Genomic DNA, 21,847 nt, shown 5'->3' on the forward strand with positions numbered 1-21,847 from the left:
GATACAATATACTAAAATACTAAAACCAGAATATACTCGAAAACTGAGAGAGAATTGAAATGAAAACGTAGAGAAAGATAAAAACTTCATTAAAAACTGTTGTTCCATTTTAGCTTGAACCTGAATCATTAGAGCACAGTTCTACGTGAATTGATCAAAAAGGAGTTAACAGAAAACATTAAAAACAGAAACTAAATCCTACAAAAAAAAAAAAAAAACACAAACACAATGTTTGGACACACAATACATACATAGAAAATAAAATAAAAAATGTAGTGAAAAATGGGTTGCACTGAACAATTCACACCCCTTTAAAAAGAAAAAAACAACAAAATAAAAGTCCTATCAGGTCTAAAAGGTTCTTAAACTGTAGCTTTATGAGTGATATGTGTGAAAACCGGAGTCATGTCACATGTATGAACACACTAATCCCACCATGGGGGCACCAATGAACTTTTCTTCTTCACGATTGGACAAATTAAAGACATTGCATAGATAAATTAGCAGTATTTCCCTCCATTTTTACGCCATTTTTCCCAATGAACTGGCCGATAGTGCTTTCTCAGCATGTGCTTTAGCATGTAGTGATGAGCAGGAGCATTGGATACATCGTGAACATCTGAGGACCAACATCTCAAACTAGTATAATACAGTATAGAGTATAGTGACGTTAAGTAATGAGTATTTTAAGGAGCATTTTGTTGAGGAAACTAGCTTGTTACTGGGTGAACGTCTACATGCATTGTATTAAATAGCTTAAAACTAGGGATTCACTGAATTTTTAGGGAACCGAAATTATTCTGTGTTATTCTATGTTTGTTCAAGCAAAGCTGCACAGTGGAAAAGTGCACCACCACTTATTGCAGGTTCTTGTCAAACACAATAAACCAGATGTTTCCACTGGAATCACAGAATGTGTTGAAAATATCGCATTTTATGCTTTAAAAGCTATAGAGCTCATTGCTATCTTACACCCCGCCAACAGTCTATTTTTTCACTCGTTCCACCTGCATCGTTTCATTAGAAACAGAGCTTCTGAATATATCTACACTGATGGGCGTGGAGGTCTGGAAATGAGGTGTGTTCAGGTACATTTATGGTGCATTGCTATCTTGGCATTAGAAAACACAAGTGCACCACTGACTGAATACAACCCAGACAGCTGCCAAACATGTCTCTGTTCTCATAAATGATCTGTAAGTTTCTCAACAGTTTCTTTTACTAAGAAGCGTTTGTTGGACACGTCCAGGTAGCTGCACCCTTAAAATAGCAATCCGCCAAAGTCAGAGCTCACCTGCCTCTTTAAGCTCTTACAAATGAACCAAAACACACCTTCGATTAATTAAGAGAATTAGTACTTGCCTTTTGTGCATTTCGAGTACTTTTCCCGTCGTTACAATAGCAAAAAGCACGATGCATAATTGATGGCTCGCCTATAGAATAATAAAATAGGGTTCTTAGTGTTTGACCATAGATCTATTTAAAAAGCAGGAAAAGATGTATTTATGCTATTTAATTAATGCAGTGGTGACGAAATGAGAAAGCGAAAAACTTGCAATAATGCAAAAAACTTCTGATAACCTAATACTAGCAATATCAGGTATATATATTTAACGACATTCATTAAAATGACTGGTAATTAAGTGTACTTAAGTCACCTACGTAACATTTGGCGTATCTGAGATATTCTGTAACAATGCTTTGAAGAGTTTCGACAATGCTCAGTGTGTGAGAATCAATGTCAAAAAAAATATATATACACGCACATAAATGTACATAAATGTAGAGTACAAAAAAGGTAAAAAACCTATTAAAAAAAAAAGAGAGAAAACTTTTTTTTGTGAGTGTTTTAAAACAGATTTACAGAACATAGCGGTAATCGCTCTTTTCAATAAGAAAAGAGAACACAATGGAGGAGCCAATATATATATTTATATATTCATATATGTGTGTATTTGACCTTTTAACAAATCAAATAAAAATCTATTCTAGCAAGGTGCTGCTGTTTATATAGATATTGTTTAAAGGCCTAAAAACTAATCATTTTTCCATCACAATATTATTTTAAATTTAAAATAATTATTTTTACACTCATTGACAAAAAAAAAATAAAGGCAGATATGTAACATCTCCTTCTATGTAACTTCTTGTCCTGCCTGGTCTCCAGATTTACCACCAATTGATAAAAAGCATTTAGTTTAGCAACTTACGAGTGTAGAGCAGGATCTACAGGCCCAGCTGAAGCACGATTTTGGAAAAATTTTACATTGCAAATTACATTGCTTTTTTCGCCAATATTAATCGCAATATTAAACAATGCAGGGCATCACCAATGACGTCACCAGCCACGCCCCGAGGAAAAAACTTGAGGAAAACAGCAAAACAACAGTAATCGGCACTTTAATCGGGCATTTAAATGGCTCTTTAAAAGGTAAATTATATCTGCGCAAAACTGTGCTGGACTGAGGTGCACAGCTTTCCACACATGCTCACGTTTACAAGCACGTGCCCAACCATGTGGATGGAGGCCATGCTGTGGTTACCTCGTGTTTACTCCTGCCCATTTACCCATCTCCCATTGTGCTTCTGTTTCCAGCACTTTGTGTAATGCAATATTGTTAAAAATGAACGATTAGTAGACAATTTAAATAATTGCTATTTTTGATTAAATCAACTAATCGCTGCAGCCCTAAATCCACGTACACAGACTCTACGATTCGTCCATTTTACAACATACACACAGCTCTGGAAAAAAATAAAAGAGCACTTAAAAATGATGAGTTTCTCTGATTTTACCAAATTGTAAACCTCTGGAATATAATCAAGAGGAAGATGGATGATCACAAGCCATTAAACCAAGCAAAGTTATCCAAAAGCAGTGTGTAAGACTGGTGGAGGAGAACATGATGCCAAGATGCATGAAAAGTGTGATTAAAAAAAACAGGGTTATTCCACCAAATATTGATTTCTGAACTCTTAAAACTTTATGAATATGAACTTGTTTTCTTTGCATTATTTGAGGTCTGAAAGCTCTGCTTCTTTTTATTTATTTCAGACATTTCTCATTTTCTGTAAATAAATGCTCTAAATGAGAATATTTTACTCAAACATATAGCTATAAAATAGCAAACTTAGAGAAACTGATTCAGAAACTGAAGTGCTCTCCATTTTTTACAGAGCTGTATATCCAGTAGAAAGATTTCCATATGACAAAGGCCATCACTCCACAAGACAGTTTTTTTTATGGGAATATTTGCAATTAATTTTGTGGCGTTAAAAAGCTTGTTTGGGCAGCGCTTCTCCTCTCACACTGGAGGACAAACGACGCATGATGAAGCAAAAAACTGGGCTAAAAATTGGCTTTATTTATCTTTTTGTCAACGAGTGTAATATATGTATCTTGTTTTATCTAGTTGGTCTCAAGACCTGAAGGCTCACAATGATCTAAGAGCTGGAGAAGTGCCTTTATGTCTTAAAAATCTGCAGGTGAATCTAATTTCTGTTCCAAAATCAATATACAGTCCTCTCCAGAGCGAGTGTCAGTATTGCTCAGCTAACAAAACGTACAAAATACGACCTGTAACTCCTTTAGTTCCATTTTTAAAGGCACTGTGACTCAGTTTAGCACCACAGAGAAGAGTTTTGGCAACATATTTTGGCAGTGTGATTCCTGGAACTTAGAATAAAGAGCTAAAAACCTCTAAAAAGCTCTTTACTGCCTAAATATCAAAGCTTCTCTTTAGATTCCCTCCCATCCTTAGAATCAATGAAATGAACTGGCCAACTTTGTGCACTGTAGTGATGAACTGGAGTGTTTGATTAGACAGCAGCTGTAGTTTCTAAGCCAAAAGTTTGGACAAATCTTCTAATTCAATGTTTTTCATTTTTTCCTACATAGTAAATGAATAGTGAAGTGATCCAGACTATGAAGGAACACATAAGGAATCATGTAGTAACTTAAAAAAAGCAAAAATACAGTTTCTGAGGCTGGTAACTCTGACTAACTTATCCTTTGCAACAGAGGGAACTCTTGTTGTTTCTTTTCTGGGTGGTCCTGATGAGTGCCAGTTCCATCTTTGCATCTACAGTTCTTAAAATTCTTTGTTTTGTATTGGCTGACCTTCATTTCTTAAAAGTCACTAAACCTCAAACCATATTTTTTGCATTAAAAGCTAAAATGTGTTCACTTGAAGTAATAAAACATATTCTAAAGGTTTCCAAACCTTTAAAAAATTACCGCTTGTATTGTGGTAATTTCCTCCTCTGCAGCGCCCCCACAGGTTTAACTGTGCTATAGGTGAGGATGACGTTTCCGTGTACGTTGGTAAGCAGATACATCACAATAATATGCAGATCAGTCTATAATAATTAATAATACTGCCCCCCTGCTGACATCCAACCATCTGAAACTCAGATGAAATCAGCTCTACCTCTTGCCCCGCCCCTAAACCCATACATCACCCCTCCCAAACTACTCCTCCTTTCTTTACTTCATAATCTGGATTAGAACATTACTCAAATATTCACTATTCACTGTATACCTGTAACTCTACCTCTTCACTACTTTACTTTAACTGATGCTCTCAAACACTTTATTAAGAGACAAGAAATTCAAATATTAACTCTTGATGAGTTCAGCACAGCTGTTAACTGAAAGCCTGAATTCCAAGAGACTCTACCTCATAAAACTGACTGAAAAAATCCAGCCAAGATTCCTTATGTTTTTCTTTATAGTTTGCTTGACTTTAGTATTAATCTACAATGCATTTTAACATTTTAAATAATGAAAAACACTGAATTTAAGGTGCGTCCAAACTTTTGGACTGATACTGTATATTTTTCAAGACTCCCGAAAAATAAATAATGACAAAAAAAGTGTTTTAACTGCAATGTCTTGTTAGATTGTTTCATAAGTGTGAATAGTCTTCAACAGAAGAGTCTACCTGAGGACCTGCCCACCCTTCAATGCACTCTGCAATTTTTAAATATGTAGTATTTTATTTTATAGAAAAGACTTTAAGAGTTCTGCCGCTCAGTGTTTGTCCATAAAAGTCCTGATAAAAGAAAGGAAATTATTTCCAGAGTCTATAGACTACAGAGGTGGAAGACTCATTTTAAGGCCTAATCCAATTTTACCCCTTCTTGTTCATTCGTTTTTAGGCTTCTAAACATTGATTTTTCAGAGGAACACTCCAAACAGAGGTCTATGAGAATCACTGGCATGATTGTGCAGCACAAAAGACCAAAGAAAGCCATACATTTGAGTATTTTCATTCTTAAAAATGATGATAAACACTAAATTAACATAGTTTAATGTGTAGTTTCAATGTTTTATAGTAATTTTCTCGCATAAGAAGCTAGTTAGCTAGCTAGCTAAACGTGTTCCTTTAACATTGTGAACAATACCAGTCCTGCTTAAAAGTTTTATAAACCTTTCCTAACCTTTAAAAAGCGCTTTTATTGCAGTCATTTTCACCCCTCTTCAGTTTAACTGTGCTATAGGCGAGGATAATGTATCAAAATATGCAAATCAGTTAATCTACGCTGCTCGGCCCAATCAGCTCTCCCTCTTGTCCCGCCTCTAAACCCATACATCACCCAGTGGCCCCAAAGCCAAACTTTTTCACATTTGAGCTGAGGTTGGAGTCAGCTAAATCAGGGGGTTTATAATAAAATAAAAGCAAATTAAATCTAATTTTAGCTCATTTTAACTCCACATTTCAGAGGAATTAAAGAATGGACAATAATAATGAAGTGCGGCACCACCTACTCCACCCTTTCTGAAGACATACGATAAAATACGTAAAGTCGTAAAGTTAACTAGTTAATCTGCAGCAGCAGTTAGGTTGCTGAACTTTAGAGCTCCAATGCTATATAGCTATTCTGTTCCAATTTGAAAGGGTTACACTCAAAAATCAATAGGGTAGAGCTACAAATTAGAGAAATGGGATTGGGCCAATCCATATGGAACAATCTAACGAGACTCAGTGGTGAAGATAGCGATGAAATTCATTTGCAAAACAGCCCAATGGTTTTCAATGGAGCTTTGCGCTTATTTGGATAATTGTGTTGATGGCTGGGAAGGATACCTCAGCAGCGTCCTTCAAATCGCTTTCGAACATCTCGCCTTCATTTCTTGTCTTTATACGAAGGATTTTTTACATCTATGATGTAGCAGCCAAGAACTGCTCCCCACCCCAGATGAAGCCTTTGCTAATGCGTGTACTGAGTAGAACTGATTATTATCGTGAGGATTGTTGGCACAATTAATATAATAAAGCCTGAAGTTCAACAAGAGAAAGCAAGAGATTGCGAATCATTGTTCCTCAAAATAGAATAATCCAATAATCAAATCAACTGGTCCTTCAATGAAAAACCAAAGTTCTACAAGTTCTTTTTGTATCACATAGGAAAGGCCTAGGCACTTATGTTGAATATATTTCGACATACATGAAAGATCAGGCTATGTTGAGTGTTTAAAAGATTATCGAAGATTACCAAAGGTTACCGAAGATGACCTCTTACCTCTGAGATTGTACGGTAATGATTCGCCCAATTGTCAATGATTCACTGATTGTCTCAGGGCTTCTCACAAGCAAAGAAGAAGACGAATGAGAAGAATTACAGAGAGTTATAACCCCAAATCATCGTCCACGGGGACCGACTGCAGTTGCGTGAGTATTTTGGAGTCCCCGTCCCTCTCCACGTCATCAAGATGAGAGTCCCTGTCCACATCGTCGCTTGAAGGAGGGGTACCTAACAGCAGGGACTCTCCACCAGGTAGGCCCAACAGAGCAGGGTCCTCAGGTAGATCCCCCTTTCCACGTACGTCAAACAGAGACACGGGACTCCACGCTGGCTGGGGAATATGGGAAACGCTCGCCACGCCACCGCTGCTGCTGATGGGACTGAAGGACAGCATGCTCTCGGGGGTGAGGGTCTGCTGGGAGGGCAGGATGCTGGTGGAAGTTGGAGTAGAAGAGTCTGGAGTATTTGGAGAAGCTCCCGGAGTAGAGCTGGCGAGAGCTCCAGGTTCAGGACTGCAGTAATACCCAGAAGAACCGACGAACAGAGATGGCTGGAGAGGGCTGGACGTCGGAACAGAAGACGAGGAAACCGGCTGATTATCTAGCGAAGGTCCAGTGGTTGTTTGCTCCAGTCCGTTGCTCCCCATGCCGTTGGGACTTGGGCCCGGACTCTCTGGGACGGATTTGACCGGAACGCTGGCGAACTGGATGCCTCCTGGGATGGTGAGGAAAAGTTTACCGTTCTGAACGCTCAGGAAGGGGCTGCCGCCCGCCAGGACGAAGTTACCTGAAGAGTAAGAAGCAGTAAGATTTGGTCAAACAAGAGCAAAACAGGAGCAGAAATTATTTAAAATTAAGGCATCTGGTAAGTTGTGTTCTAACATACCGTACTAACAATTAATCGCCAACCGTGCCAAGCACTAGCCTGCTGCTAACTGCAGCTAGCACTGCTGGAGCAGCATTAGCATTACCCGATAACCACACTAAGCGCTAGCTATACTGCCGTTCAGAGGTGAGTATTATATTTTGACTGAAATGGTCGATATTTAGGGCCACCCTCTAAGTATTACTCCTGGTATCTTGGTGTAATCACCTTTGGTGTTTATTACAGGCACTTTATCAATCCAACTAAGGCTGGGCGATATGGATCAAAACAAATATCTCAATATTTTTTTGATGAAAGTTGATGTACAGCTCTGAAAAAAATGAAGAGAGCACTTTTCTGAATCAGTTTCTCTGATTTTGCTATTTATAGGTTTATGTTTGAGTAAAATGAACATTGTTGTTTTATTCTATAAACTACAGACAACATTTCTCCCAAATCCCAAATAAAAATATTCTCATTTAGAGCATTTATTTACAGAAAATTTGAAAATAAAACAAGTTCATATTCATAAAGTTTTAAGAGTTCAGAAATCAATATTTGGTGGAATAACCCTGGTTTTAATCACAGTTTTTTTCATGCATCTTGGCATCATGTTCTCCTCCACCAGTCTTACACACTGCTTTTGGATAACTTTATGCTGCTTTACTCCTGGTGCAAAAATTCAAACTCCTAATTATATTCCAGAGGTTTTCAATTTGGTAAAATCAAAAAGGCAAATAATTTTTAAGTGGTCTCTTATTTTTTTCCAGAGCTGTATATATATAGATTTTTTTTTCACCAGACAATGACAAAGAGACACTTCTGAGACTAAACTTAATGTTCCAATTTTAAAAATACATACACTTTTATTAACATTCAGCTGTAGATAAATATGAGATATATTCTGAAAAAAAGGAAAGATCAGTCTGCTACTGTATGTATCGGTATCCACAAACTGGTTGCAGCGCTTACAAACCAAACATCGCAACTAAAAACAGAGCAGCAATGGAACTATTTTAACCAAAGATCCTATTTTCTCCTCCTCTTTAACTCAAAATCTTTCAATAAACAGCGATATGAAACTGTGGTATAATAATTATTGCTTAAATATATCGCCCAGCCCTAAGCCCAAATTCACATTAATGAGGTCCCACATTATTGGCCCTACCTTTTCTGAACTCACAAGATTCTAGGTAATGTTCAGCTGCATTATTTTCAGATGTATCCCTGTTAATTGAGTGTAAACATGTGGGACGCGTTTCTATTGGACGCTCCATCAACACTCCTAATCACCTCTACCACACAGTCTAAAGGAACTGTGTACAGAGAATATTGGAGCTACTGTACATGGACCTGATGGATTATCACAGGAGGAACATTAGGAACCTCTACAACTCTCTACATACTGTCTCTACATGTTACGCTACTTCTATAGAATTAAATCTGTCTAAATTCAGTTTTTCTTTTTTTGGATGACGAATGTATATATAGTGCATTTCTTACCTGGAGAGGCAGAAGGCAGCTGAATCACTCCTGAATTAAGAAGCTGGACACTTGGAATAGCCCCCGCTGCTGGTGTACTCTGAGGTGGCCCAATTGGGGTGATACGTATAGCCCCTTGTGGCACCCCGACCCCTGCTCCCGTTCCAGACGCCAAAATCTGGAAGGCACCTCCAGGGGGTGGGATGGAGAGAGGAGGTGCTGCTGGAACCACCTGAGAGAAGGAGATGGTTCCAGTAGGAGCTCCAGCCATGGACGACACAGGCATGAGTTGGGGCAGAGGGACGAGGTGGGGCTGTGCCGTGTCTTTGGATTGTGAAACCGGTACTACTTGTGTTGGGGAGGAGATGGGAATGACTTGGGTTCCCAGGGAAGTCTGTATCTGTGTGTTGGCGACTGAGCTGGATTGATCGCCCAGTTGAAGCGTCAACCCTTGTGGTATTTGTCCATTAACCAACTGGGAGATAGACGCTCCGGAGTTGTCGCAAAGCGTAGTAGAGCCGTTTTGAGGTTGGGCTTGAGTAAGCCTGGGGCCGATGTGTATGTTCTGGGTTGGAAATTGAGGGATGGTGCTTTGGGGAACTTGGGACGTGATTGGGGACACTGGCACTAGCTGTGGACAGGATGAAACCTGAGTCATGGTTGGGGTTTGCACCAATTGGGATACAGGGATACCCTGGATGGAGGGTACCACTTGGGGTAAAGATAAAACCTGAGGGCAGGTGGAGACAGTGGAGGAAGATGCCACTTGAGCGATGGATGAAGAGGGGTTCAGTTGAGAACCTGCTGAAGCTAGCACCACAATTTCAGGTTGCTGAGTCGATTGCAGAGGCACCAATGGACTGGAAATGACCGTATTTGATTGGGGAATCGTTGAAGAGAGGACGCCGTTCTGAGTTAGTGTCAGTGAATGAAGTGAAGTGGGAGTCAGGACTGTAGAAGAAATGGTGGAGGTGGGTATTGAGATGGGAGGAACTGTCTGAGTGGCATCAACGTTCTTTAAAGCCACGTTTTCTGGAACACTGATAAAATCCAACGGAAGGATTGGATTGCCATTAGACGCCTTCACCTCTTCCGTGGAGGTCAGTGGAACAGGGATTGTGCTAGCCAAGCTGGCTTGTGGGTTGAGGACCACGGTAGACAAGGTGTTCTGGGTCTCCATACTCGGAGAACAGTGTTCCTCTGGAGTGCCGTCGTTCCCGCTCGCTTTAGTAATGACCTGCGCTCCATTGAGTAACAGCGGCGTATTCGCCGTTACCGGACTGAGGGTGACCGCATGGCCATCGCTCAACGTCAGTCCGTTAATGATGACCCCAGTTCCTGCCCCCGACAGTAACGGACTCCCGTTGAGCAGCAGAGGATGGGGGCTGGTCAGAAATCCCCCTGTGCTGTTGAGAATGAGCTGACCTCCAGTACCACAGGGGGCGCCAGAGAGAGATATAAGAGAAGCAGTCGGGCCTCCGATGTCTTGAGATGTCGGTTTGTCCATAACGTCCTCCAAATCTGCCTTGCTGTCCTCATCGTCTGCACTGTGGTTTCCATCAGATTCGCTGAAACCAAGAAGAAAAAACAGAGAAAATGGGTTTATTATACAGTACTGTGCAAAAGTTTTAGGCACCTAAGAAAATAACACTAATTACACTTCATTTATCTCAGCAATATGAGTGTTTTTGCCTAAAAAAAAGAAGCACCACATATGATTTAAACAGATGCAAATAAACATTGCATTTTTAACTATAAGTATGATTTATCCTGTGAGCCTGAAGCTGAAAAACAAAGTGTAGAGACTCCAGATTTCTCCTGGATGCTCCTCAGCCAGCATGTGTTTAATATGTTCAGTTCCGTCAGCAGCTCACCTGATTTAACGTAAATAAGATTTGGTTGAGAAATAGAAATGAAACTCTATTAAACTCAGATTAAGAGGAGAGATTAGGAGATTTTTTAATCTCCTAATTACTGCACATATAAAAAGCTTTTTCTTTACTTAAAATTCTCCACAGGTGCCTAAAACATCTACACAATACTGTATGGCACTTAAAAATGGCATTTCTTCTTGTATTGTGTCTGGGTGGATTCTCCAATAGTGAGTTTTAGTATTGTTTGCATGAGTTTAAATGGATTTCCCAGCGATTGAATTGTGTAAAAACAACAAACTGTGTGTACGTAAGCTATTGACTTATCCTGATATCCCTAGTGCTAATAGTCTTCAGTACCAGGATTATATCTGATTAAGGTTAGAACACAATAAAATGCATGCATAAAGATTTTAAAGATACATTTAAAACAAATGCAAACCCGATCACTTACTCAAACCATTTCATGAAGTGGTCCGAGACACACTTAAAACAGATACAAATCCAGTTAATTACTCAAACCACTTCAGGAGATGGTCCAAGACACATTTAAACCAGATACAAATCCAATCACTAACTCAAATCACTTCAGGAGGTGGTCCGAGACATATTTAAACCAGAAACAAATCAGATCACTTACTCAAACCACTTTAGGAGATTGTCTGAGACACATTTAAACCAGATACAAATCCAATCACTAACTCAAACCACTTCAGGAGATGGTATAAGACATTTAAACCAGATACAAATCCAATCACTTACTCAAACAACTTTAGGAGATGGTCTGAGACTCATTTAAAACAGATACAAATCCAATATCTTACTTAAAACCCTTTAGGAGGTGGTCTGAGACACATTTAAAACAGATACAAATCCAATATCTTACTTAAAACCCTTTAGGAGGCGGTCTGAGACACATTTCAAACAGATACATATCCAATCCCTTACTCATATCACGTATGGAGGTGGTATAAGACACATTTAAACCAGATACAAATCCAGTGAATTACTCAAACCACTTCAGGAGGTGGTCCGAGACACATTTAAACCAGATACAAATCAGATCACTAACTCAAACCACTTCAGGAGGTGGTCCGAGACGCATTTAAAACAGATACAAATCCAATCACTAACTCAAACCACTTCAGGAGATGGTATAAGACATTTAAACCAGATACAAATCCCAATCACTAACTCAAACCACTTCAGGAGGTGGTCTGAGACACATTTAAACCAGATACAAATCCAATCACTTACTCAAATCACTTAAGCAGGTGATCTGAGATCAAGTCAAGTCAAGTCAAGTAGTTTTATTGTCAATACTGCATATGTACAGGACATACAGAGAATTGAAATTACGTTACTCTCCTTCCCAATTTTACAGCAAGTACAGATAATAGATATAATAAAGGAGAATGGGAGACACTATGTGTACAATACAGCAGGGACACAAATAGACATACATGAGACAAAAACAAGGTGCAGTGGTGTGGGGGAGGAATAGATATATAAATATAAGTAAATAAGTAAAAATAGATATATAATTATAATATAAAAGAGTGGGAGACACTATATGTTCAATACAGCAAGACACAATAAACATACGTAAGACAATAGTGCAATATTGATGGTGATTGAGATGGAATGACAGTAAAAATAGTAAATAACAGTAGTGCAAATACGGTATATGGTATATAGCTTAAGGCTGGTAAAGTGAATGGGTGCGTAAGTCCTTAAAGTTCACAGTTTAATTAAGTGGAATTAAAGTGTGTATGACAGTGCAAGTATAGCAGTAGTGCAGGTGTTGTGTAGTGCAAGTCCGTTTGGAAGGGACCAGTACTTTGTGTATTGTAGTGCAGAGTTTCAGTACTTTATTAGTGGGGGGGGTCAGGATGCTGAGTGAGTGTGTGCTGGGGGCAGGATTGGGATGGGGGGTAGAGCAGGAAGAGAGTTCAGCATCCTCACAGCCTGATGGATGGGGCTGTCTCGCAGTCTGCTGGTCCTCCGCAGTCTCCTCCCTGATGGCAGCAGGCTGAAGAAGCTGTGTAGTGGGTGGGAGGGATCTCCTGCCAGACGGAGGGCTTTCCGTGTGAGGCGGGAGCTGTACAAGTCCTGAAGGGAGGGGAGAGAGGTGCCAACAATCTTCTCAGCTGCTCTCACGATGTGCTGGAGGGTCCTGCGGCAGGATGCTGTGCAGGCCCCGTACCACACGGTGAAACAGCTGGTCAGTATGCTCTCGATGGCCCCTCTGTAGAAGGTGGTCATGATGGGGGTGGGGGCTCCAGCTCTTCTCAGCTTGTGGAGAAAGTAGAGACGCTGATTTGCCTTCCTGGCCAGTGATGCTGAGTTGGTGCTCCAGGAGAGGTCCTCTGTGACGTGCACACCCAGGAACTTGGTGCTGCTCACCCTCTCCACAGCAGTTCCGTTGATGAACAGAGGTGTGTGCAGTGTGTGAGTTCTCCTGAAGTCCACAACAATCTCCTTGGTCTTCTCTGTGTTCAGAGAGAGATTGTTGTGTTTGCACCAGGAGGCCAGGCGGCTCACCTCGCTCCTGTAGTGTGACTCATCGTTGTTGCTGATGAGACCCACCACCGTCGTGTCATCCGCAAACTTGACGAAGAGGTTGGAGGTGTGTGCTGGTGTGCAATCGTGGGTCAGCAGAGTGAACAGAAGGGGGCTCAGCACACATCCTTGGGGAGCCCCTGTGTTCAGTGTGGTGATGCTGGATGTGCTGCTGCCAACCCGCACTGCCTGTGGTCTTCCAGTCAGGAAGTCTAACAGCCAGTTGCACAGTGAAGTGCTCAGCCCCAGACTGTCCAGTTTGTGTATGAGCTGTTGGGGGACGATTGTGTTGAATGCTGAGCTGAAGTCAACAAACAGCATTCTGACGTAGGTGTTCTTCTTGTCTAGGTGTGTGAGGGCTGAGTGGAGAACAGTGGAGATGGCATCATCGGTCGAGCGATTTGACCGATAAGCAAACTGGTAGGGGTCCAGGGAGGGGGGGAGCAAAGACTTGATGTGATGCATGACTAGTCGTTCGAAGCACTTCATGAGGATGGGGGTGAGTGCAACTGGACGATAGTCATTGAAACAGTGGAGATGCATTTAAACCAGATACATTTAAACCAGATACATTTAAACCAGATACATTTAAACCAGATACAAATCTGATTACTTATGGCTTTTTCACAACAGCACTATTTAGTCTGGTATATATATATACTCCTTTTATTTGAGCTAAACTGCTGATAAGACGCAGTTTAATCTGATATATTAGCTAGATAATGCTTATTACCACAGCTATGAACAAACACTGTCTCTGCTGCTCCATGCTGTTTACACACTGAGCGAGGTATGTGCTGTGTTCACTGCTCACAGCCATGACACTCCATTTACTACTGTGTTCAAAAGACCAGCAGCAAATTTTCATTGTTCTGTGTTAAAGCAGCTTCACACTGCACAGATATACAGATATACACACTTAAACACAGAATATTTTACTTTAAATTTACTTTCTTGCTCCCTTCCCAGACAGCTCTGACCAATCAGAGGAGACTATGTGCTCGCGTGGATTATTGGTGCGCATTTTGGTGCATTTAGGTTTTTATGCCTGTGTGAAAATAAACCAAACAGACAAAGAAACTCAAGCTCCAAACAACCACAAATAAACTCATCAACTGAACAAAAGTAGCATCATGTAACAAAATGAACCAGTCATGTGACCCCACACATGGCAATGGGAGCAGATAGCTTCCATACCTGCAGCAGAACTTTTTAGATTTTTATTTCTAAAAAAAAGTTTTAAATATCCAATAAATTTCGTTTCACTTCACGATTGTGTCCCACTTGTTGTTAATGCTTCACAAAAAAATGACAATTTTATATCTTTATGTTTGAAGCCTGAAATGTGGCAAAAGGTTGAAAAGGCACTTTTGCAGGGCACTGTATATTGTACCTCGAATAACCCGGCCTGACTCACCTCAACAAAAGATTTACTCAGTACATTTTCTGTAAACGAACTTCAAGTGTCTTTGATTCTGCTGTTTTCTGCAGGACTTTGTTGAAGGTCCAGACGTTCTGCTACACTGACGACAGTGATTATGAGCAGCTGTGATAATCAGTGAATCTGGTGATATCACTACGCTGCCGTCTGGGAGCAGAGCTTCACCACCAAACCACAAATCCTCCTGATAAGAGCTGGAAATCCCAGCTGTTTACCTTCAATCTGCAGTACGATTCCTGAGCCTGAGCGTAAAAACAGACTGAGGAAAGCAGGAGCATCTGGGACTGGTTTCATCAGGACAACTTTATTCCATTTTACTGATTGTGATTCACAGAAACTTCTAAAAAAGGACCAATATTCTGGTGACTTTGGCTGTTTTCAAACCAGCAAATATTTGGTTAGGTTAAAAATGAGAACCCAGGTATAAAAGTGACTTTTATTGTAGTAAAACATGATTACTAACAAGCACTAATTTTTGTTTAATAGCTCCCCTCCGCTCTCCAACAGCTTTCTGAGATCCAGTAATTTTGTGATTTTTGCCCAGCATTCTTTTCAACGGCCGCTTTGTGGCATATTTACAATGCCGCCAGGCATTTACAGTTTAAAAGGGACTGAAAACATTTAATAAGAAATTAGAAACAAGTAGAAACAAAATATTAAAAAATATATTAATAAAAGAACACATTTTAAATCAACATTTAATATAAATGAATAAAATATTAAAAAAAAAAATAATAAAAAAAAAGCTTCATAATGTAGTTTTGCGACGTAACACAGCTTTACGTTATTTAACGGACACTTAAAAAAATGTTATTTGAGTTTATTTTGATGATAACTCAATTTAAATACCTGTATAATTTTGAATCTGTTTTCATTTGATACACATATATATATATATTGCTGCACTAAAAGCTAGTAATTCTCACTTGTGAAAGTTTGGTTTAACGTCACTTTGAAATAAAGTTGGAAAAAAAGTAAGCAATGATATTATTTTGTCATATTTTTCGAAGAATAATTGAAAACATACTCAAATGTGGTATATTATGATATATATCGTTATTGTGATATATGATTTTTCCAATATCGCCCAGCACTAGCATCAAAACTTCATTTTTAATTGCCCGCCTCCTCATTTTTTCTCTCTTGGTGAAATTCCAATTGATCCAAACTGAGTAGAGCAGCTAAAATCTAGATAAAAATAGTTTAAAATAGGTTTTAGTTGGTTTCTAATGGTAAAACCAGATCAGTGCATAACTAAATCCCGTTTCTCCCCGTCTCCAGCGCTCGTATCTGCAGCCGCACAGTGAAGCGAAACCTCCAGAACCGGACTGAGAGCGTTCTGCTGGAATTCCCCTGTGGGAATTACTCTCACTGCTCTGTTGTTTGCTCACTCTAAACGTTCCCAAACCGGCACCTTTCTTTACTTTGCCTAAAGCACTAAAGCTTTGGTTAGCATCTTGAGGAAATCTGATCCACCATGGCTGAGCTCACATTTCACAACAAAGCACCATGCGTTCTGTCCTCCAGTCCACCTTTCCTGACAGATTCAATACTCTTCCTAACCCAGGACACAAAGAACTTCCAACAGATCACCAATTTATAAACCTCACACCTTTTTTTCCACACCATCCAGGTTCAACACCTTCCAGTTGACCTCCTTTTTAACTATTAATGGGTCGTCTGGAGTTGTTGTAGGTACTGCTGGTGGATTGTGGGATTGATTGCACCTAGATCAGGGGTGTCCAAACTTTTTTTGTTGGGGGCCAGAAGGAGAAATATATTTGAAGTCACGGGCCACAGACTCTGTAATAAAACAAATAATGAAATATACCACTTTAAATAATACATTTTTCCTGATTATTTATTTTACACACCATTTTACTTCACTTACTATCTTTATCTTTGACAGTGTTGTGTAAATTAAGATTTTTCAAACTGATGTTTCATTTCATGATGTCTCTTAATATTAAACTACGGCAACATTTAGACTCTTTGGGCCGTTTTTCTGAGCTAGAAATGCGCACCCTCTCCACTTTTAGACTCTTTGGCCCGTTTTTCTGCACTAGAAATGCGCACCCTCTCCACTTTTAGACTCTTTGGCCCGTTTTTCTGCACTAGAAATGCGCACCCTCTCTGCTTTTAGACTCTTTGGCCCGTTTCTGACACCTAGCGTTCAAACTTTGAATCTCACATTATAAAAACCTGTTTAACAGCGGGCCAACTTTAACTCTATTTCTAAGATACCTCGTGGGCCGCTCCAAAAAAGGAAACGGGCCGCAAATGGCCCGCGGGCCGTAGTTTGGACACCCCTGGCCTAAACAGTCATATTTATAACAATTCCAAGGTTTTGAAAAACTCACACCACAACTGGTAAACAAATTATACAGGATTTGAGCTCTGAAAAGAGTCCACAACCTAACCCAGACCCTCCATCTATAGTAAATTTGTAAATCTCTGCTCTAAAACTTTCCCTTTTACACCCATGTCTTACAGTTGTTACCATTATATTTACAGTTCTTTAACCAGCAGCTCATTCTGTGCTCTTAAAGAGTCTACGACAAGGTCTGGAGACCTCCTAAACCTACCTCTTACAGTTGTTGCCATATATGTTTATGGTTCTTAAACCATTTGCCCATTTTGAGCTCTGTAAGAATTTACGACCATACACCCAAACCCAAACACCTTCAAAACAACACCCCCAGAACTTTCTCTCCTGTACCTACCTCTTACTGCTATTTACATGTGTGTTTATTGCTATTTTTCCAATTCTTCAGACCTCCAAAACAACACCCAGAACTTTTCTACTGGTGCCATGTGTGTTTACTGTTACTGAACCAGTTCTGGAGACTTTCTCTCCTGGACCTGGGGTCCCTCTGTCTGTGCTTATTGAATTTTTGTCTACTTTGAGCTCTGAAAAAAGTTTACCACAATGCTCAAACACCTCCAAAACAACACCTACAGAACTTTCTGAAAGTTTCATGTGTGTTTATTGTTATTATACCAACTCTGCAGACCTTCAAAACTACACCTCAAAACTTTTAGAAAGTACTACCATGCCCAAACACCTCTAAAACAACACTCAGAACTTTCTCTACTGGTGCCATGTATGTTTACTGTTACTGAACCAATTCTGGAGACTTTAAAACAACAACCGCAGAACTTTTTTCTCCTGGACCTACCTCTCTGCTAATGCTTATTGAACTTTTTGCTTACTTCTTGAGCTCTGAAAAAGTTTACAACCAAGCCCAAACACCTTCAAAACAACAACTTTAACTTTAACGAGTTTAATGTACATTTATTGTCATTATATCAATTCTGGAGACTACAAAACACCTCAGGACTTTCTCTTTTGGACTTGGGGTCCCTTGCTGTCTGTGTTTATTTACCTTTTTGTCTACTTTAAGCTACGGAAAAGTTTACCACCAAGCTAAAACACCTCCAAAACACCCAGGTATGTTTATTGTTATTTTACCAAATTCTAGAGACTCCAAAACAACAACTACATAACTTTCTCTTTCAGATCTACTGCTTACTGTTAGTCCTATATATGTTTATTGTTATTGAACCAATTCTGCAGACCTTCAAAACACCCCAGAACTTTCTCTCCTGGACTTGGGGTCTCTCTGTTTGTTTTATTGAACTTTTGTCTACTTTGAGCTCTGAAAGAGTGTAACACCATGCCCAAACACCTCCAAAACAACACCTCCACAACTGTCTGAAAGTTTAATGTATATTTATTGTCATTATACCAATTCTGCAGACCTTCAAAACACCCCAGAACTTTCTCTTTTGGACTTGGGGTCCCTCGCTGTCTGTGTTTATTTAACTTTTTGTCTACTTTAAGCTCTGAAAAAGTTTACCACCAAGCTAAAACACCTCCAAAACACCCATTACAGAACTTTCTTAAAGTTTCATGTATGTTTATTGTTATTAAACCAATTCTGCAGACTCCAAAACTACCTCTTGCTGCAATTGGTGCAAGACTGTGTTCTGGTGTCCCTTTCTGTCTGTGCTTATTAAACTTTTTGTCCAAATTGAACTCGGAAAAGTTTCCCACCAAGCTAAAACACCTCCAAAACACCACCTCCAGAGCTTTCTGAAAATGTCATGTATGTTTATTGTTATTTTACCAAATTCTAGAGACTCCAAAACAACAACTCCATAACTTTCTCTTTCAGATCTACTGCTTACTGTTAGTCCCATGTATGTTTATTGTTATTGAAACAATTCTGCAGACCTTCAAAACACCCCAGAACTTTCTCTCCTGGACTTGGGGTCCTTCTGACTGTGCTTATTGAACCTTTTATCTACTTTAAGCTCTGAAAACGTTTACAAACATGCCCAAACACTTCCAAAACACCACCTCTAGACGTTCTCCTTCAGATTTACCTCTTACTGCTAGTTCCATGTTTGTTTACTGTTATTAAAAACACCCCAGAACTTTCTCTCCTGGACTTGGGGTCCCTCTGTCTGTGCTTATTTAACTTTTTTTCTACTTTGAGCTCTGAAAGAGTTTACCACCATGCCCAAACACCTCCAAAACAACACCTACACAACTTTCTGAAAGTATCATGCATGTTTACTGCTATTGAACCAATTCTGCAGACCTTCAAAACTACCTCTTGCTGCAGTTGGTGCAAGATGGGGTTCTGGTGTCCCTTTCTGTCTGTGCTTATTGAAATTTTTGTCTACTTTCAGCTCTGAAAAAAGTTTACCACCACACCAAACACCTTCAAAACACCACCTCCAGAACTTTCTGAAAATGTCATGTATGTTTATTGGTATTACACCAATTCTGCAGACAGCCAAAACAACACCTCCATAACTTTCTCTTTCAGATCTATCACTTACTGTTTATTGTTTTTGAACCAATTCTGCAGACCTTCAAAACATCCCAGAACTTTCTCTCCTGGACTTTGGGGTCCCTCTGTCTGTGCTTATTGAACTTTTAGTCTACTTTGAGCTCTGAAAGAGTTTACCACCATGCCCAAACACCTCCAAAACAACACCTCCACAACTTTCTGAAAGTTTAATGTATGTTTATTGCTATTATACCAGTTCTAGAGATTCCAAAACACCCCGGGACTTTCTCTCCTGGACCTGGGGTTCCTCTGCTACTGCTTATTGAACTTTTTGTCTACTTTGAGCTCTGAAAAAAGTTTACCACCAAGCCAAAAACTCCCAGGACCCACCTCTTGCTGCAGTTGGTGCCCGACGGGGTCCGGTCCCTCTGCCTGCGGTTCTTGAACCAGTTGCTGACCTGGGTGAGGGACAGGCCGGTGAGCTTGGCCAGGTTCCTCTTCTCGTCGGGGGTGGGGTACCTGTTGAGCCGGTAGCAGTCCTTCAGCGCGTTCCTGGACTTCTCCTTGAAGCAGTAGACGGTCTCCTCGCCGTCCCAGATGGTTTTGGGCAGGGGGAACTTCTTCCGGAGCCGGTACTTGTCCACGGCGCCCAGGCTGCGGCCGCGGCTCCTCTCCGCCTCCTTGTAGCGCGCCTGGAGGTAGAGGTCCTGCAGGAACCCATGGTTGCTCTGGTGGAAGTCGTGGCTCTCCAATATGGCGTACAGCTCCTTGAACTCCTCCCGGTGGAAGGCCACCACGGCCTGGGCCTTCAGCAGGGTCTCGTTGCCACGTAGCAGGTCTGAGGAGGGCGGGATGGCGGCGAGGAAGCGCCACAGCCGCTCCACGTTCCCCGCCTGCAGGAGCGCCTCGCAGACGCAGGCGAGCTGCTCCGGGGAGAAGCTCCGCACCGGGGAGCCGCGCAGCCTCTCCTCCAGCAGCTGCTCCAGCGCCGCGTCCGGCCCCGAGTCCGAGTCCGACTCCTCCTTCACCGCGGCCGGGCACTCCCCGCCGCCGCTCTCGGTCTGATCCGCGGGGTCTGGAGGAGAAGAGGAGGAGGAGGAGGAGGAGGAAGCAGCCATGTTTTACTTTAACTTTTCTCTCTCTCTCTCTTTCTCTCTGTTTCTCCTCCCTCCCCCCGGATCACACTCTACCATTCTCCGGGTACGTGTGTGTGTGTGTGTGTGTGTGTGTTGGAGAGTGTGTGTGTGTGTGTGGCCGAGGAGTCACGCCTCTTTACATTTCGTCAGACAAAAACACCAACCAACACCATTCAAACAGCAACAAAACTTTTAATTACTACTAAAACCTTTATTTTCACAACTTTCACAACTTTTTATACGTTTTTTTTATTTGTTGTTTTATTTTTTAAACTTTTCTAAACTTTTAAAAAACCCATCAAAACTTTATTTTACTTCTTTTTCAAACACAAACAGATTCTCTTTAAAACTTTTATTGACTACTAAAAGCAACTTTAAAAGGTGTTTTTTTTTGTTGCAAAAATGGTCAGTACTTGTTGGATTATTATTATTTTTTTTTAACCAACAAAACTTTCTTTCCCTTCTTTCACACCAACCAACACCCTTCAAACACCAAAAAATATATCTTCAAAACTTTTATTAGCTACTAAAACTTTTTTTTACAACTTTTAGAACTAAAAAAAACGTTTTATTTTGCAGAAATTGTCAATACTTGTTTTTTTGTTTGTTGTTTTATTTTCCCAAACTTTAAAAAAAACCCAACAGAACATTCTTTCACTTCATTTAAAAAAAAGTTTTTTTTTTTTTTTTTTTGCAAAAATGGTCAATACTTTCAATGCTTTCGTTTTTAAACTTTTTAAAACTTTACCAAAGAATAAAAAAAAAATAAAACTTTCTTTCACTTTATTTTTTGTCAGGCAAATACACCAACCAACACCATTCAAACACCAAAAAAATATCTTCAAAACTTTTATTAGCTACTATTAGAAACTTTATTTTCACAAATTTCAGAACTTAAAAAAAAAATATTTTGCAGAAATGGCCAATACTTATTGTTTTTTTTTGTTTGTTGTTTTATTTTTCAAACTTTCCCAAACTTTTAAAAAACCCAACAAAACTTTCTTTTTTCTACAGGCAAAAGCACACCTACCAACACCATTCAAACACCAACATATTCTCTCCAAAACTGTTATTAACTTCTAAAAACATTATTATTTTACAACTTTAAGAACTTTAAAAAACAATATTTTTTTGCAGAAATGGCCAAAAACTGTTTTTTTT

At 40.0% G+C, this 21,847-nt stretch overlaps 1 protein-coding gene across 1 annotated transcript; it reads right to left on the reverse strand.

The window, feature by feature from the left end:
• Positions 1-217: 217 nt before the first annotated feature.
• six5 (SIX homeobox 5) lies at positions 218-20,762 on the reverse strand. Its single transcript, XM_015601984.3, has 3 exons — positions 19,941-20,762; positions 8,896-10,442; positions 218-7,314 (listed from the first exon to the last, which is right to left on the reverse strand). Exons 1-3 carry the CDS (start codon positions 20,666-20,668, stop codon positions 6,632-6,634), a joined length of 2,958 nt encoding a protein of 985 aa, XP_015457470.3. The 5' UTR covers positions 20,669-20,762; the 3' UTR covers positions 218-6,631.
• Between the last annotated feature and the right edge of the window lie 1,085 nt (positions 20,763-21,847).

Source organism: Astyanax mexicanus, chromosome 9, assembly GCF_023375975.1.
Source record: "Astyanax mexicanus isolate ESR-SI-001 chromosome 9, AstMex3_surface, whole genome shotgun sequence".
In the NCBI taxonomy this organism is placed as follows: Eukaryota; Metazoa; Chordata; class Actinopteri; order Characiformes; family Acestrorhamphidae; genus Astyanax; species Astyanax mexicanus.

What these genes read in the sequence shown, in the direction of transcription:
- six5 (XM_015601984.3), bottom strand. Translation starts at nt 20,668, where the DNA reads ATGGCTGCTTCCTCCTCCTCCTCCTCCTCCTCTTCTCCTCCAGACCCC. An exon ending in GGCACCAACTGCAGCAAGAG is followed by an intron (nt 10,443 to 19,940) that starts GTGGGTCCTGGG and finishes TCTTGGTTTCAG; the next exon opens with CGAATCTGATGGAAACCACA. An exon ending in GCTGCCTTCTGCCTCTCCAG is followed by an intron (nt 7,315 to 8,895) that starts GTAAGAAATGCA and finishes CTTACTCTTCAG; the next exon opens with GTAACTTCGTCCTGGCGGGC.